Raw genomic sequence first — 17,551 nt, 5'->3', positions numbered from 1 at the left:
GTGTGGTGTGTGGTGAGTGGTGTGAGGTGAGTGTGGTGAGTGGTGTGAGGTGAGTGTGGTTAGTAATGTGAGGTAATTGCGGTGTGCGTGGGAGTAGTGGGATAGCGGTTAGCGCATTGCCTGATAAACCGGTAAAACCTGAATTCGATTCCGGGGCACAGCTAACAGCAGGGCCGCGTGATATCAGAACCGATTCTGGGCCTCCCCAAGGACAACTCAGCCTCAAATGAGTACCTGGTGCGATGTGTAAACATCGTCACTTGGGGAGACAAAGGCGGCCGGGCGTGGTGTTGTCCACCCACCCTCTCTCGTGTGCCACAGTGCCGGCCTTCCTAGGTGCCAACAGCACTTGCCCCCAACAGTCTGTTGAGGCTATACCGGGGTGGTGGGGTCCTTTGTCTTTGTAGGTGGTGGCGATTATGGTGGTTAGCGATTATAAGGCAATGATTGTGGTTGAGACGGTGATTGTGGTGGTCGTGGCAATGAGGTGGTGATGGCAGTTGTGATTTTGTAGTTGTGGTTATGATGCGGTTATGGGGGTGATTGTAGTGCTTGTGGCTATGAGGTCGTGATGGTAGTTGTGATTTTGTAGTTGTGGTTATGATGCGGTTGTGGGGGTGATTGTAGTGCTTGTGGCTATGAGGTCGTGATGGTAGTTGTGATTTTGTAGTTGTGGTTATGACGCGGTTGTGGGGGTGATTGTGGTGCTTGTGGCTATGAGGTCGTGATGGTAGTTGTGATTTTCTAGTTGTGGTTATGATGCGGTTGTGGGGGTGATTGTAGTGCTTGTGGCTATGAGGTCGTGATGGTAGTTGTGATTTTGTAGTTGTGGTTATGACGCGGTTGTGGGGGTGATTGTGGTGCTTGTGGCTATGAGGTCGTGATTGTAGTTCCGATTTTGTAGTTGTGGTTATGATGCGGTTGTGGGGGTGATTGTGGTGGTTGTGGCTATGAGGTGGTGATGGTAGTTGTGATTTTATAGTTGTGGTTATGATGCGGTAGTCGGGGTGATTGTGGTGGTTGTGGCTATGAGTTCGTGATTGTAGTTGTAATTTTGTAGTTGTGGTTATGATGCGGTAGTCGGGGTGATTGTGGTGGTTGTGATGAAGGCGGTGGTTGAAGTGATGTCCGCGCTGTTGCTGATGCGCAGTAACGATGGTGGAGGCTGTAGATACTCGCCACTTTCGACTTGATGCTGCTGCTGCTGCTACGTCTGCCCCCTGTTACGTCGCTTCGCTAATACGTCGCCACTTTACGATGAACGCCGCCACCTGATTTGCGTCGCCTCAACCACCCCCACACTTGCGTCGCTTGACACCAGCCTCGCTTCGATTAACGTCGTTTGAGATATTCGTCTTCGCATGCCTGTCAACCCCTTATCAGTGCCCCTACCTTATTACAGACCAATTCAGACCTTAATGGTCACGCCGTGCCCACTTATAAATCTCAGCGTTCATCCTACAAAGTCACCATTACAAGGGAGAAACACAAACAAATAGACACAAAATGCCCGTATTGCAACGGCTGTACGCTGTGTGGAGCTGAGAACTCAATTTCCCTGTACAAGAATACGTGTAAAGCGTCTGGGCTGACAGCTACGTCGTCACACAGGAACGCATTCCCGACTTAAACCGGGGTATTGCTGTAATTGTAACAATTTTACTGCTGATCTCATTAAGCTGATGATGATGCTGATGATGCTACTTGTGATGATGATGATGATGGTCACGCTGATTAGTTGATCGCTGATCGCGAAGACTATGTCTGGTCCGGACATTTAGACTATTAATGCACGATTATGCAAATTCGAGAATTAATTACAAAGCTACTTGGCGTGTCGGGAGAGATATATGACTTAGTAAACTCTTGCGATATAATTTTCCTTCTTAAGAATTTAAGCCACGACGCTTAACGCGAGCAAAATAAGTGCCGATGTTGAAAATTGAGGGGAAAGATGGGAGGATTAATTCCTCATTGAGATGGAAATTAACTAAGAAATGCTAAACACAGATTTTTTACGAAGTGCCATGACCACTCCACAGCAGCATTGGGGCCGTTTGAAAGCCACACTATCGCGATTATTTACATTAAATGAAAACAAATTTTTACCTCACAATTAAAAAAAACATCAACATAATGATAATAAAATAGCTGATTAACAATACGATGAGGGAAACAACAGTGAGCCCTTGAGATCGCGTCAGTGGATGTAACGTGGCTCGCATTAACTTGAAGCAAAAGCCTTCATTGTACTGCACTTGTATGCTTCCGCAATGAATGCTCTACCCGCCTTCACCAACCAATCCGCGCTGACCAACGTGGTGAAGTATAGTCAAATATCCGCCAGTGACCCGCACGGGCGTAAGGATGACCTCATCCAGCAGTGGATTGCACAAAAAGTGTTGTACACGTATGTACGTGTACTCATGTATGTATGTACACAGGCACGTGTAGTGTCAGCGGAGCAGGAGACAAGGTTTCTCAGGAGCACCTTCTTTATTCAACACCTTCAGGTTCACAGGTTCACGCTCTCCCTAGTTGTCTAGCCCAGTCTTAACAAAACTCTGACCGTGTAACACCGATGGCGCCGACCGAGACAGCCAACAACTCATCGGCCGCGTGATATCCAGCGAAGACGTCAGCGACGAAGGCGGCAAAGGCGACGACGAGACGAGTTCACTTCCCAGAACCGGCAGCCACGAGCTCCCGCTCTCCGCCACTTTTATGCTCTCCGACGCGGCCTGGCTCCGCCCTGGCCACACCTCCCTTCTCGAACCCACTAGCGGGTTCCAGCGGCTTTCAGATGGGGTCTTCTATGACCCTTGCCCCAGTTCCTCCGCCCTGCCGACACACAGCCGTGTCGATGCTCACCGGCGTGTGTGCTGCTCGTCCACCGCAGTTGCCGTTGCTGGACAACAGGCGGCGCTATTACACTACACGTGTACTTGCCACCCCCAAAACTTCAAGACTCTTCCCACAGCTCCATTTTTAATGTATTCAACACCGCAACAGCGTGGGTGGTTAAGGCGAGCAGCATCGATGCGGGAGCATAGGGGTACGGTACAACAGTGAATTCTGCTGCCCCGCCATCTGCTGCCTAGCACGTAACACAGCCGTCCCATGGCAAGCGAGCGAGCGAGCACCGTGCAGGTTTAACCCCGCTTGGCGTCCGAGATTGGCCATACCCCGTGGTTGTGTGGTGCCGCACGCAGTCCTCGAGATGCCAGGGGGTGCCCCTGATGTTTGCAGAGGACGCGGGTTCGATGCCATCAACCCGGTGTAGCCCCAGTGTGCTGTTGTCAAGTCCCAGTGTAGCTCACAAGTCAGCCACAATCGCTCTCTCGTTCCCACAATAACATAAACACATCTGCCTGGAGCCCCAGCCAGACTTGTGCCAGGATAATTTTGGAAGGAATTCACTCTGCCCTGTGTGATTTAGAGGTGGGGGGTATATATATGTATGAAGCCGTGGGAAGAGTATTCTAGTTTAGAGAGGGGGTGAAGGCACGTGGGCATTGAGCCCCATTTAGGAGATTGATGGAGGCGCAGTTATTCCTGCTTTGCCCAGTTCAACATCTGGGCAGGCGGGGTGCGATCTGCCTGACGTGACTCCGTATGCCCCCAAGGTTCCCACTGGGTTGTGTGTGAGTTCGGCTGTGATGGGATATCTTCCCACGGCGGTGAAGTATGGCGTTGTGGCTGTGTGGTGGGTGACACGACTCATTCGTCATGTCGCGGTCGTGAGAGCCAGTTGTTTGGGCATCCGTTGAATCAGTGGTTCGGTGTGTTTATATGGTCCAATTCTACGTTTTCTTCGTGTATTTGGGGCGGTTTATTTATTTAGGGTACCGCTCGCGCGAGAGAGCATGAGACGAGAGAGAGAGAACGTCACAGAGACATGGTGTTCGGAGAGGGAGAGAAAGAGAGAAAAAATGAACCCGTAAAAACAAAGTTTTTCACTATAAATCCTTTATATGCGTGGCTGCTAAAGTCCTCTCGTCCTCTGGCTTGAGATGGCTGCCACCTATGGGTCAGATGATTGCCTGCCACCATTAAGCAATTGGTAATTAAATATATTTTTTTCCCCTAAAAAGTGTAAAATTTAGGAAAAAAAATTTCACCAAAATTAATTGTCACGCACAACGAGTCTGTGTGCAAAATGTCAGCTCGATTGGATCACGGGAAGTGGGTTAAAAAACGACCGAAAGATTTGCACGGTCGTAAGCGCGCAAGCAAGCAAGTGAACTTAATATAAAGGATTTAAAAAGAGAGATGGTCAATGGAAGGGAGAGCGTGAGAGAGAGAGAGAGGCAGAAAATCTGAAGTAGAGAGAGAGAGAGGGGGCATGAGAGAGATGCTGAGAGCAGTGGGAGCATCAGAGAGATGCTGAATGAGAGGGAATAGAGAGCGCGATAGATACAGAGAGATGCTGAATGAGAGGGAGAGCACGTGGGGGGGGGGGGTGTGAGAGATGCTGGGGAGAGCGAGGGAGACGAAGGAAGGGACAAGGGCGCGAGACAGGAGGATGCACGCGAGAAACAAAAACAACAAAAAAACACCGGCTCGCTAAATTTAGCTCGTTGCCATGGAGACACGGCCAACAGCATTGCGGCATTGCCTGGCAACAGCCTCTTCATCTGTGGCTCGCGGTGTGTGAGGATTCTGGGTAACCCCAGCGATATGAACAGCACCTCGGCCGTGTTTTAATTAAATGTTTGGTATTTTTTTCTTCTTTTTGCTCAAGATGAACCACCCCCACCACCCCATCGCGCTATAATCGGCGTCGCGTGCTCAGGAGACGCAGACTCCATCGCAAGCAGCCGTTGTGGCCAAAACGTCGTGAGAATTATTTTATTGTTTTATTATTTACCTTCTACGTGACTTTACCGAAAGAACCAAGAAGATGAATCTCTGCAGTCACGAAAGCTTTAAATCGAAATTTAAAGGATAATAATTGTCAAAATGCAGTTTCCCTTTGGAAGCCTCACTGAGTCTGTGGAGCACCTGTCAGGAGTGTGCTGTTACACGGGGGGATTTGACCGCTTCCAACAACGGCAGTACGGCTTCTTGGGAAAGGAAACTGGGGAACAGAGAACATTGGAGTGGATGACGCAGATCCGCATAGATGTATTCAAGTATCCGTAGCCACAGTGGTGAGATGTTAACTACCAAGCCCCTCAAACCCGACATCACCTGCTCTACGCTAGCAGCGTCCCACTCCACTGCTAACCAGGCTAAACCCTGGCATTGTACATTTCAAAAATGTCGTTTGGCAGCGATAAATGGATGGCATTGTAAGGTGCGGCGCTCTCAAATATCTATTCATGGGATTGGCTTCTGAAATAGTTAATTGAAGTCATCTTCGAAACGGACGTTTCCTCCTCCTCCCATGAGATTATGCGGAGAGCATACGCGCACTTGCGTGGCAGGCGGCCAGCCAGGGAGGAATCCAGGCCGGAAGCCAGCCAGTAAAACTTGTTTTGTTCTCATACGGCATAGCTTGATCAAAATAACTCCCCCCGCGTACCTTCAGAAGCCGGCAACCGGCGCCTACGTGGCCCCGCGTCCCTCGTGGCTCCACGTGGCGATGAAAACGGAATGAAAGCCGAAACGACGGTCGAAATTTAAGTTTGATGTTTACGTTTTTTCTTCTTTTAAAAACATAAAACATCAAAACATCACGAATCCATGCTGCACAATGTCCACACGTTCGTATTATATCACACGTACGCGCTACCGGCTCGAGAGTATTATGCCATTAAATAGTTTTTTTCCGATAATTATCATATGTACATCCATGTAAGATAGGTAAGATAGGTAAGATATGATGCTAATCAGTTTGACTAGGTATATAAGGTAGAGCTACGGCCCTTAGCCAATCCACTGCTGGATGAAGGCCTCCCCACGTCGCATCGGTCGTGGGGGTTGGTTTATTGGTGCGGGATGGTGATGGAGTTTGCGGGCTCAGAATCGGTTAAGATATCAAACGCCAGTAATGTGAGCTGTTGGCCGGGAATCGAACTCAGATCGTTGCAGAGGTGTGGACTCGAGTCATGTGACTTGGACTCGAGTCAGACTCGAGTCATGAATTTGATGACTTGCGACTCGACTTGGACTTGCATAACAATGACTTTGTCCCACCTATAAGATGTGGACTCGAGTCATGTGACTTGGACTCGAGTCAGACTCGAGTCATGAATTTGATGACTTGCGACTCGACTTGGACTTGCATAACAATGACTTTGTCCCACCTCTGGATCGTTGGGTTCCATAGTGCCACGTGTTAACCACTGCGCAACCTATATGACAAAAGTCATATGAATTAAAGTAAACTTAGCGTGATTTCACACTGTAATGGTTGACGAGGAATAACTGTTGCATTTTAAAAGCCACGCAAATGTTTATCCTCCCTCACCCCCTCTCCTCCCTAGCCCCCCACCCTCTCCACCCCCCCTCTCCAACACTCCAGGGGCCGAGGATCATGGGAACCACAGCGAGCACGGGGAGGCAGGCGGTTTCCGTGGCAGCACAGTACTCCAGTTTCCATGGTGACGGACCGGCGAGCCGCCACCCGCCCTCCAGCGTCGCCGCCGCACCGAGGACCAACTCGGCCATCTCCACGGCAACCATAATCTCCAACACATCAGCCGGTGGCGGCGGTGGCATGGGTGGAGGCGGTTGTGCACAGTTGCCTGGCAACCGGGCAAAATCCATCATCACCAACAAGGTGGCACCGGTCGTCATCACGTGAGTGGGCAGCCTCTTGCGACTTCACCCAGCGGTGATTCTAGGACCCGGCAAACATTTGGAGGAGAAGGGGGGGGGTGTACCTAGGGCTTAATCTCTCATTTTCTATAATGCTGGAATTATCGGCATAAGGCACGACAAATAAGACACGAGGTAGCACTGTCCATAATACACCTGTATCATTCTAAGCTTCTGACAAGAGCCATACAGCTCAGTGCACCCTACGGGGCAAAATAAAAATAATTTGGTGGTGTCGGTGTTCAGGTTCAACTGCAAGGAGGAGTTCCAGATCCATGATGAGAAGTCCCGAGCCGGCTACATCACGGGACGGATCGCAGACGGACACAGGGAGCACTACCTCATCCAGGTGACACACGCCACGCACAAAGATCCTCCCCCGGTAGAGCCTCGAACAGCCTATTGGAGCAAGTGCTCTTAGTGAGCACCTATGAAGGCCGGCACGGCACACGGAAGGGGTGGGGAGCCAGCAACTCGCCCGCACCGCGTTTGTCTCTCCCCAATGTTGATGTTGACACACCGCACCAGGTACTCATTTGAGGTTGATGGAACCCGATCTAAGAGCTTATTGGCTCACATGGTAATTCAAAATAAACTACTACTACTCAAGGAGGCCCAGGACCGGTTCAGATATATGTCACCAGTACTCTAGCACCCCCCCCACACATACAATCACACACTGACCCGCACAAAGACAAATATCCCCCGTATAACCTTTTACAGACTTTTGGGGCAAGTGCTGTTAGCGAGCACCTATGAAGGCCGGCACGGCACACAAGGTGGTGGGTGGCCAACACCACGCCCGGCCACCTTTGTCTCCCCAGTGGCGATGTTTACATATCGCACCAGGTACTCGTTTGAGGCTGAGTCGACCTAGGGGAGGCCCAGGACACGGTTTAAATAATCCTGATGGCAATGGTGATGGTAAGAGCCGTGGTGGTGATGGTGAATTCTGTCTGGAAACCAAGCCGTGGTGACCGTGATGGTGGCTGTGATGAGGGACTTGCCTACCCGCGACTCACGAACTGCATTATTCAAGATGTTCATCAGTGTAACATTTAGAATAATTCTTGACATCACAAAGTGGAACAAAAAATGAAAAAAAAAACTCGAAAAAGAGTACGATGGAGAAGAGATGCAAGCTCGAAATAATCAGAGTAATATTCACCATTTATGTCTTGTCCCAATAGTATAGGACCCTGTTTTACTACTTTTACAATCTAAAACCGCACCCCCCACCCCTTATTGGGACAGTTGTCGAGATCGGCCTCTGTCCCTCCAGGACCGTCAACGTTTAGCAAACGTTGGTATTTTTGTTTTTAATTAATCGCCCCTGGGACCTACCCCCCAATTTGGCAAGGCGGGAACGTGGCCGGGCCGTTGAACGCGTTGCGTGCGGGTAGGCGCGGACTCGCTGGGGACTCGCTGGGGACTCGTTAGACGCGAGCCGAGGGAACCGCGTTCGAGACATTGGCGCCGCGACGTGGGAGCACGGGTGGTTGGTGTTGCTGTTGTTGCTCTAGCACATGCGTGCGTGTGCGTGTGTTGCTGTCGTTGTCTGCGTGTGGGCTGGGGTGAAGGGTCTCTCTTAGAACTGCCTCTGGTGGAGGCCCTTCCACCAGCAGTGGCTCGAGCGGCTAGTGGCAGGGCTGCACCTTCTGGCCGCGCCACGTGACCCGCACGGCCACGTGCGTGCCCCCATTAAAGATGCAGCGGGCTGCCCGTGCCGGGGCACGTGACGTGTCCCTACGCCGATAGCCAGAAGCCCCCCCCCCCCCCCCGTGGGGAACCGTCACCCGCATCGGCTCACAGTCCACCTGCACCCCCCACCAGAGCCTGGCGGGTTTCACATTACAGCGGCACCTCCACACCGTGAGCCAGGGCCTACGGTGCTGTGCGGTGGAAGATTTTCGTCGTTATCATCATAGCTGTGGTCTATCTACTGCTGGATGGTGGCCTCCTCCCCCCCCCTCTCCTCAAGCCATCATCGTCTGGCGCGGTCCAGCATCGTCTCGGCCATGGACGTCCTGTCGGCCGGCTCTCCCTCCTTTGGCTGCCGCTCCGATGTACGTCTCGACTGCGGAGACGTCGTCCCTTCTCACTCGCGGCGCGCGCTGCCCAAACCCCACCCGACGTTGGTGCAGCCAATATAATAATAATGACAAAAATATAATAATTCCCATTTTCTTAGGTTTTTTTCGGTAAAGTCACGTAGGTAAAAGATTAAAATTAATAAAAGTAAAATAAAAATAAAATAAAAATCACGACGTTTCGGAGGCAACACAAGCGTCCGTCTTTAGGTGGAACCGTCACAGCACGATAGCTGTATCAAGTGATACAGCTATCCTTGCAGTCACGAAAGCTTCAAATCTAGAAATAATAATTCCCGTTCGTATCGCGCGCAGAATTCTCGCGGCGATTCGCCGACCCGGTTACGCCTCGAACGTGAGCACCTTCTTCGGTCCACGTGTTCCTCTCCCCGTCTCGGCGTGACTCGCCACCCCCCCTCCTCCTCCATGCTTCTCTGCACGTGTGTAGTGTTTCAGCTTGTGTTCCACGTTACGTGTCAATTCCCCGCGATTCCGAATCTGGTGTCATGGCAGGCGACGGGGGGGACACTCATTTGGAATCCGAATTCGTGGACATTGGTATTCTGCTCTTATGAATACGGCGTCTGCCACCACGTTTTGGAAGGCTGAAAACCGAGTGGCAGATGCCCGAGATGATTTTGCTTTTGCTGTTGCATGTGCCACGTGGAATGCTGCTGCTGCTGCTGGCCACAGCGACGATGCTGCTGCTGTAGACGCTGCTGCCGCCATCACGACAGGCTGTACGTGACTGAGGGGGTGAGATGTACCGGTGAAAGGAGATAAGTGGGGTGATAGAAAGCTTCGAGAATAAGGTGGTGGTGACTGACGGCGATGACTGATGGATATGCCAGCAATGATAGTTTTTTATGATAATGGGCAATGCGGTGTGATGATGGTGATGATGCAATGGGGGTTTTGATGATGGTATTGGTGGTGATGATGCAGTGGGTGGTTGTGATGGTGGTGATGGTGGTGGTGATGATGCAATGGGGGGTTGTGATGATCGGCATGATGCAATGGGGGTTGTGATGATGGTACTGGTGGTGATGATGCAGTGGGTGGTTGTGATGGTAGTGATGGCGGTGGTGATGATGCAACGGGGGGTTGTGATGCTGGTGATGGTCGTTCGGTCGCATCTTTCGTTGCTCGGTTCCGTTTCCCCGTCACGCCCGACCCCGTGACCCCGTCTCTCAGCACCGCGTTTAATCCTCCCCTCTTGGGACCAACGACTTATCCTCCTTGCGATCCCCGTGGGACTTCGGGGAATCCCCGGCTGGGTGTGGCTCACGACCTCGGTCGGTGACCTCCGCCAAAGGGAAGCTTTTTGGGCAGCAGCCCACGGTTAGACCGGGGCAGCATCTTCTCTCGAATCTGGGAGTTGTTTTGTGTTCCACTGTCGCGTTGCAATCCACCGGCTGCGATGATTCCGCGTTCAGGTTCTCCCCATACCGGCCCAAAAAGCCCGCGGCGATCGCGACGCGCCGTCCATGAGAACGCGCGCGCATCTCGAGACATCGGCTGTAGAGAAAACAAAGGTGGACGAAACCCGCCTCCAGTCTGTCCCTGGCGGCAGGAACTCTGTCTCCCCCCTCCAGACGTTCGCATCGCCGACAGAGGAGCTGCTGGCTCACCATGGGTCACGGTTGAGCCTCCCAGAGAGTCGGGATCTTTACCGTGCGCGGTCATGGATATTAAATAAAAATTTGACTGATTACCAGGTAAAGCCCACTGAGATGTATAGCACTTTTTTCAGAAGAGATCTGCCCACAAATGATAGCTCAACGAAGTGGGCTTATCATCATGTGGGGAATTTATATTCGCAGCAAAATTCTCTAAACACGCGTTTTTAAACATGGAGGGAAAACCAGAGGACCCGGAGAAAAATCCACGCGACCACGGGGAGAAACATGCAGATTCCAAATATACAGCAGGCGTCAGGGTCAGAATCGAACCCACGATGTCCTGCAGACCAGGCGAGGGAGATAACATCTCGCCACCGCGGCACCTTGATTTGGATGAACTGTCGCCCCCCACCCACCCCACCCCCTCTGCACTCCCCGTCCAGGGCAAGTACTTCCTGGTGAGGGACCAGCCCCGTGGGGCCGATGTGCTGGGCACGGTGTCGCAACGCGGGGCCCCCAATTTCCGGCAGGCTCAACACGGCCTCCCTGTCTACGGCATGGGGCAGCCGTCCCCGGCGGGCCTGCTCAGCCTGCTGCAGGGCATGTGTGACGCCGGCCACACCGTGAGAGCCCAACACACGCGCACCACACCACACGTGCACCACACCACACGCGCACCACACCACACGCGCACCACACCACACGCGCACCACACCACACGCGCACGTGGCCAGGGATGTGGTGGAACAAATATTCCTGCCCTTTATCAGTACACTGCTGGATGAAGGCCTCCCCACGCTGTGTCGATCATGGCGGTTGTCTGACCATACTTCCCCACACCGGCCCCTGCGGGTTGGTGAAGTGGGGGGGTGGGGGGGGAGCCGTGCGCACATTTACGCGTCCGTGCGTATTTGTCCGCGACGCATCAGCACTGGGAGACAAAGGCGGCCGGGCGCGGTTTGTGGCCTCGCAACCCTCCCCTAGCGTGCCGCTCCGGCCTCAACAAGGCGCTCGCTAACGGCGCTCGCCCCACCGACAGTCGGTCGCAAGCTACGCGGGGGGGGGGGGGGGGTAGGGGGAGCGACCTCCGCCTGCGGTGCGCGCCGTGTCCCCCGCAGGAGCTGCTGCTCGTGAACCTCCGCGGGGACCCCGTGGTCTTCCTGCCGCGCACCGGCCCGGACGACGACGACGACTTCGCGGCGTTCGTTCCGCGCCGACCGGGCTGCCCCCTCGACGTCCCGCGCCCCCCCGCCCCGCCGCCGCCACCAGCGCCGCCGGCGCCTCCGCACGCCGGCCCCGCCGCGTGGGGCCACCGCAGCGGGCGCTGCGGGAGCCGTGGCGGCGGTTGGGCCGGCCGGGAGGTGGACGCCCTGGAGCTGAGCATCCGCCGGGAGGTGAGAGGGAGGGTGAGGTGGGAGGGAGGGGAGGTGAGAGGGAGGGAGGGGAGGTGAGGGGGAGGGGAGGTGAGAGGGAGGGGAGGTGGGAGGGAGGGAGGGGAGGTGGGAGGGAGGGGAGGTGAGAGGGAGGGAGGGGAGGTGAGGGGGAGGGGAGGTGAGATGGAGGGGCGGTGGGAGGGAGGGAGGGAAGATGAGAGGGAGCGAGGTGAGAGGGAGGGAGAGGTGAGAGGGAGGAAGGGAGAGAGGAGGGAGAGGGGAGGTGAGAGGGAGGGGGAGGTGAGAGGGAGGGAGGGGAGGTGAGAGGGAGGGAGGGGAGGTGAGAGGGAGGGGGAGGTGAGAGGGAGGGAGGGGAGGTGAGAGGGAGGGAGGGGAGGTGAGAGGGAGGGAGGGGAGGTGAGAGGGAGGGAGGGAGGGGAGGTGAGAGGGAGGGAGGGGAGGTGAGAGGGAGGGAGGGGAGGTGAGGGGGAGGGAGGTGAGAGGGAGGGGAGGGGAGGTGAGGGGGAGGGAGGTGAGAGGGAGGGAGGCCGCGCTCCCTCGCCGGTGCACCCGGTGCCGGGAGGCGAGGGCCCACGGGACGGGAAGTGGCCGCTCAGTGGCCACGTTGTTGCGGCCGCTTTCGCTTCGTCTCCCCGGTGGACGAACTTCCAACTGTTGGGGGCTGGAGCGTTCGCCGGCCGTCTGAGGCGTGGGGTTCCCCCGTGCACTCTGTTGTTCTCCTGCACGGATAAACGCATTGATTGATTGAGGGAGTTGGCCAAACATTGCAATGTAGGGCCGCAGAGCTCGGGCGATTGTTGCTCACGCCGGCTCCGGCTGCCTTCCCGCTCGCCTGCGACTTCCCGCGCCTCTGAATCTCTCCGTGCTCTGTCTGCGAGAGAATGTACGAGCACTGCTTGCGTAAAAAATTCCAGATTGTTATCATGATATTTATTTACCTCTGTATATGTTGAACTTCTTTCCCACCGTACGTAGCCAACCTTGCTAATCGGAGGTGCGGGGGAAGGACAACAAACTAAACACAAATATCAGTTCAAAATAAATGAGTTCGCTCCAGTGGCTACCTAACATCGGAAGGAAGAGCGTTCCAGACGGCCGCAGGAGCGCACCTGAAAGAAAGCACGCGATGCTGCGACTGCCTTGCGATGAATGTCCGTGGTGTCGGTGATGTCCCTCCCCCTCGCCCCGAGTAGATCCTGGACTTTGCGTCACTGAAGCAGAGCACGTACTACGTGTACGAGGAGCTGGACGCCACGGCCTCCTCTGGCGGTGGCGGCGACACCGTCACCGCCGGGGCGGCGCTGCCGTGCCGGCTCGGCGAGGACGACGATGTCCGGACCAGCGAGGAGGTGTTCTGTCGTCCGCTCTTCACCGTGCCGGGCCTGCGGTGAGTCCGGCGACGGGCTCACACTGCCCTCACTCTCACCACGCTCACCGCTCTCACTCTCACCACGCTCACCACGCTCACCGCATTCACTCTCACCACGCTCACTCTCACCACGCTCACCACACTCACTCTGACCACGCTCACCACACTCACTCTCACCACGCTCACCACGCTCACCACACTCACACACACACCACACACTCACCACACACACACACCACACACTCACCACACACACCACACACTCACCATACACACACCACACCACACACACACCACACACTCACCACACACACTCACCACACACTCACCACACACTCACCACACTCACAACACACCACACACACTCACCACACACACCACACTCTCACCATACACACACCACACACTCACCACACACTCACCACACACTCACCACACTCACAACACACACACCACACACACCACACACACCACACTCTCACCACACTGATCCTCACCGCCACCAGGAGGCGGCGATCTTGAGCTGGGATCGTTTCGCTCAATCACGCTGCCTCCGCCACTGAGCCGCGATGGTGACGTCTGAGAGCCATGCCATGAGTCGGGGTGATGAACTGGTAATAATTTTTGTTCTTTTTTTTTACGATCAGTGGAAACAAGAAGATGCTCGGTGTAGTCGGCACTTTGCTTCGTTCATCATTTCGTAATTTTTTTAAATTTTTAAACTTTGCTTTATGTAAATCAGTACCGTAGCTACGTGGTGATGTTGATGTCGTGGCGATGTCGCGACTCCCAAGTTGATGTTTTTCTCAGCAGCTGAGCGTTCCAGAGACCAGGATGGTCTCCTTTGCCCGGAGTAATGTCGTGGCGATATCGTCACTCGATGTGTTGATGTCGTGGTGATGGTGTGATTGATTATGTCGTGATGCGGTGATGGTGGAATAGCGATGTAGTTGGTGACGTTGCAGCTGTGCCCGTGGTGATGTGATGTTTTGGTGACGTCGTGGTGATGTATTGATGTCATCAAGATGTTGCGATACCCGTTGTGATAATATAGTGGCTATGTGGTGATGATGTGGATATGCGCTTGGTGACATGGTAATGATGTGGTGGTGACGTGGTAATGATGTGATGGTGACGTGGTGATGATGTGATGACGTGGTGATGACGTGATGACGTGGTGATGACGTAGTGATGATGTGGTGATGTTGTGATGATGTGGTGATGTTGTGATGACGTGGTGATGACGTGTTGACGTGGTGATGACGCGGTGATGTGATGACGTGGTGATGTTGTGATGACGTGGTGATGACGTGTTGACGTGGTGATGACGCGGTGATGATGTGATGACGTGGTGATGACGTGATGATGACGTGATGATGATGTGATGACGTGATGATGATGTGATGATGTGGTGATGACGTGGTGATGACGTAGTGATGACGTGGTGATGATGTGATGACGTGGTGATGACGTAGTGATGATGTAGTGATAATGTGATGACGTGGTGATGACGTAGTGATGATGTGATGACGTGGTGATGATGTAGGTATGCCCGGATCCCGTTCCCAGTGGAGGGAGCTCCTGACGAGGAGGCGTTTGACGACTTCATCAACCTCATCCGTGTACGTCCGCCCCAAAAACATAGTACCCGTCGCATCGCGGCCGTGGTGATGGTAATTGCGTTGTAGGGGATGTTGGTGATGATGGTAATTATAATGATGGTTGTGATGATGAATAGAATGCAGATAATGATGAACAGTAATTGTAGCGACGGTCAATATGATTATTATGATGATATCTTTGTCCGAAGTGCAGCAGCATATGGGCCAGGCGATGATGATGATGATGTCGGTGATGATGGTGTTGATGATGACAATGATGGTATTCGATTGAAAATGATGATGACCACGATGATGGTATTTATGATGATGATGGACATTATTGATGACAACAATGAAAATGGTGATGATGATGAGTAAGTTGCCATTCACTCTGCCCGAGTGAGATGATGATGACGACATCGACGACGATGTTGTTGTGTCGGTGCAGCAGAGCCCAGGCCTGGTGGGCCACGAGGTGGCGGCCGGGGCCACTGTGGCGCCAGTGCCGGCCTTCCTCTTCACCTGCCGCAGCGGCACCGGCGGCACCACCCTGGGCATGGCCCTCGCCTGCCTGCTGCTCGGCCACCGCCTCGGCTTCCCAGCCACACCACGGTGAGGCCCGAACCCCTCGCCACCACCACCGCCCACCACCACCACCACAAGTCGTAGCTCCCCCCTCGCCACCACCACCACCACCCCCCCCGTTCCCCCACCACCCCCCCCACCACCACCACCACAATCCATAACTCCCCTTCGCCCCCACCACCACCGCCTCCCCCCACCCACTACAATCCGTACCTCCCCCCTCGCCACCACCACCACCACCCCCCCGTTCCCCCACCACCCCCCCACCACCACCACCACAATCCGTAACTCCCCTTCGCCCCCACCACCACCACCTCCCCCCACCCACTACAATCCGTACCTCCCCCCTCGCCACCACCACCACCCCCCCGTTCCCCCACCACCCCCCCACCATCACAATCCGTAGCTCCCCTTCGCCCCCACCACCACCATCCCCCCACCACCACCACCACCACAATCCGTAGCTCCCCTTCGCCCCCACCACCACCGCCTCCCCCCACCCACCACAATCCGTACCTTCGCCCCCCCCCACCACCCCCCGCCCGGCAATCTTCTCTCCACGTAGGGTTGCCAACTCTTGACTGAAGCTATTCCAGAGGATGTATTTTTATTATTTCATAGACGTATATTTTTGTCTTTGTTTAGAAACATTTTTATTTCATGTTGAGTATTAATTGAGATGATGGCGCTTTTCAGTGGCAGATTTGTGCCGGAAAGGCGCCACGTGTAAACATATGTAAACAAAAATGAAATTGTCTTGAAATATCCGATGATTAAAATCTCCCGTATTGATCTCAGCAGTCACCGGGAGGAGATCGATGCCGATCCCGGTAGAGGCTCCCCGTCAATCCGGGAGGATGGTTGACAACCCCACCTTCGCGTGATTACCGAAACAACCGACTCCCGTACTCTCAGCACGTTGAGGGGCTTGTATCTGGCGATGCAGGGTATTGACCGGGCCGCAGTGAGAGGTGGGGCCTCAGGACACGAGGAAGGGGGCCGCAGAAACAGCTGTGGAGGGCCTCTAGAGGTGGCCGGGGGGCCTCAACCTGCATTTCCCCTCGGGCCTCCCAAAGAAACGACCATTGGTGGCCCTGGCTATTGAACACAGCGTGTGTGTACACACACACACATCACAATCAGAATCTTTCTGTAGACTGGAAGAATCCGATGAGCTATGAAGCTCTTTTCTCACAGACGTCCACGTACGTATACAGTGTCGACACGCCATCGCGTCTCTCGAGACGCCGTACAGGAATGGCGAGTGCGTGTTTTTTTTTTTTACTATGGGGGTTGCTGTCTTCGTGCGTGCGTGTGGGTGGTGGGGGTGGTGCTGGCGCCCGCTAGGCCTGGCGATGGCGCATCAGCGGAGACCCCTCCCATCCCACGGCTCCACTTGATCACGAGCTTCCTCGACATCGTCCCCGACGCACAGCAGATCCTCCACGAGGTGCACTCACTCGGACACGTGACGTCGCCCTTTCCCACGCCACCCTGTCCCACACCACCCTGTGCCACGCCACCCTTTGCCTCACAGCGCTCTCCCACGCCACCCTGTCCCACACCACCCTGTGCCACGCCACCCTTTGCCTCACAGCGCTCTCCCACGCCACCCTGCAATGTGGTTGTTGGTTCTCGTTGACTGCTATGACGTTGTCTCTTGGGACGATGCTTTTTGGAAGTTGTGCCATTGTTGTCTCGTCAGGTGGACTGTGTGGTTGCTGTGTGGTTGTGGTGCGGGCGTTGCAGGTGGACTGTGTGGTTGCTGTGTGGTTGTGGTGCGGGCGTTGCAGGTGGACTGTGCGGTTGCCATGTGCTCGGAGCTGTGCAGCCTGTCGGGCGCCGTCTACGAGGACAAGGAGAGGCTGGAGGCCACCGCGGACGATCGCCAGTCGCAGGTGAGCGAGCAGCACGTGGCCAGTGCCTCTGCTCCGGCTGGCTCGGCGCTCCGGGACACCGAACCTGGGGGCCGAGTTTCAGCCGCCCATGGTTAAGCCGCGTTCTCCGGATCGAGCGCGGCGGTTCCTTTTAGTGCGCCCATCGGTGACCGGTGCGGGAGCGTCAGCTCTCCACAGTCTGAGCCGCGGCTGGCCGGCTGAGACTCGGATTCAAGCCAGGGATTCTC

The 17,551-nt window shown here is 54.7% G+C and overlaps 1 protein-coding gene across 1 annotated transcript in view; it reads left to right on the top strand.

Annotated features, from left to right (window-relative positions):
• Window positions 1-5,943: 5,943 nt before the first annotated feature.
• LOC144732008 (paladin-like) overlaps window positions 5,944-17,551 on the top strand; it is a 33,382-nt gene continuing 21,774 nt past the window's right edge. The window contains 10 exon segments of the mRNA XM_078613189.1: window positions 5,944-5,992; window positions 6,432-6,747; window positions 7,012-7,114; window positions 10,921-11,100; window positions 11,596-11,871; window positions 13,065-13,258; window positions 14,787-14,862; window positions 15,290-15,453; window positions 16,774-16,876; window positions 17,220-17,324. Coding sequence (XP_078469315.1) covers window positions 5,944-5,992; window positions 6,432-6,747; window positions 7,012-7,114; window positions 10,921-11,100; window positions 11,596-11,871; window positions 13,065-13,258; window positions 14,787-14,862; window positions 15,290-15,453; window positions 16,774-16,876; window positions 17,220-17,324 — 1,566 coding nt within the window.

The sequence above is a fragment of the Lampetra planeri genome, chromosome 41, assembly GCF_965212315.1.
Source record: "Lampetra planeri chromosome 41, kcLamPlan1.2.h2, whole genome shotgun sequence".
In the NCBI taxonomy this organism is placed as follows: Eukaryota; Metazoa; Chordata; class Hyperoartia; order Petromyzontiformes; family Petromyzontidae; genus Lampetra; species Lampetra planeri.
Note: the sequence above shows the minus strand (reverse complement) of the source record. Positions and strands in the feature narration are given on the sequence as shown.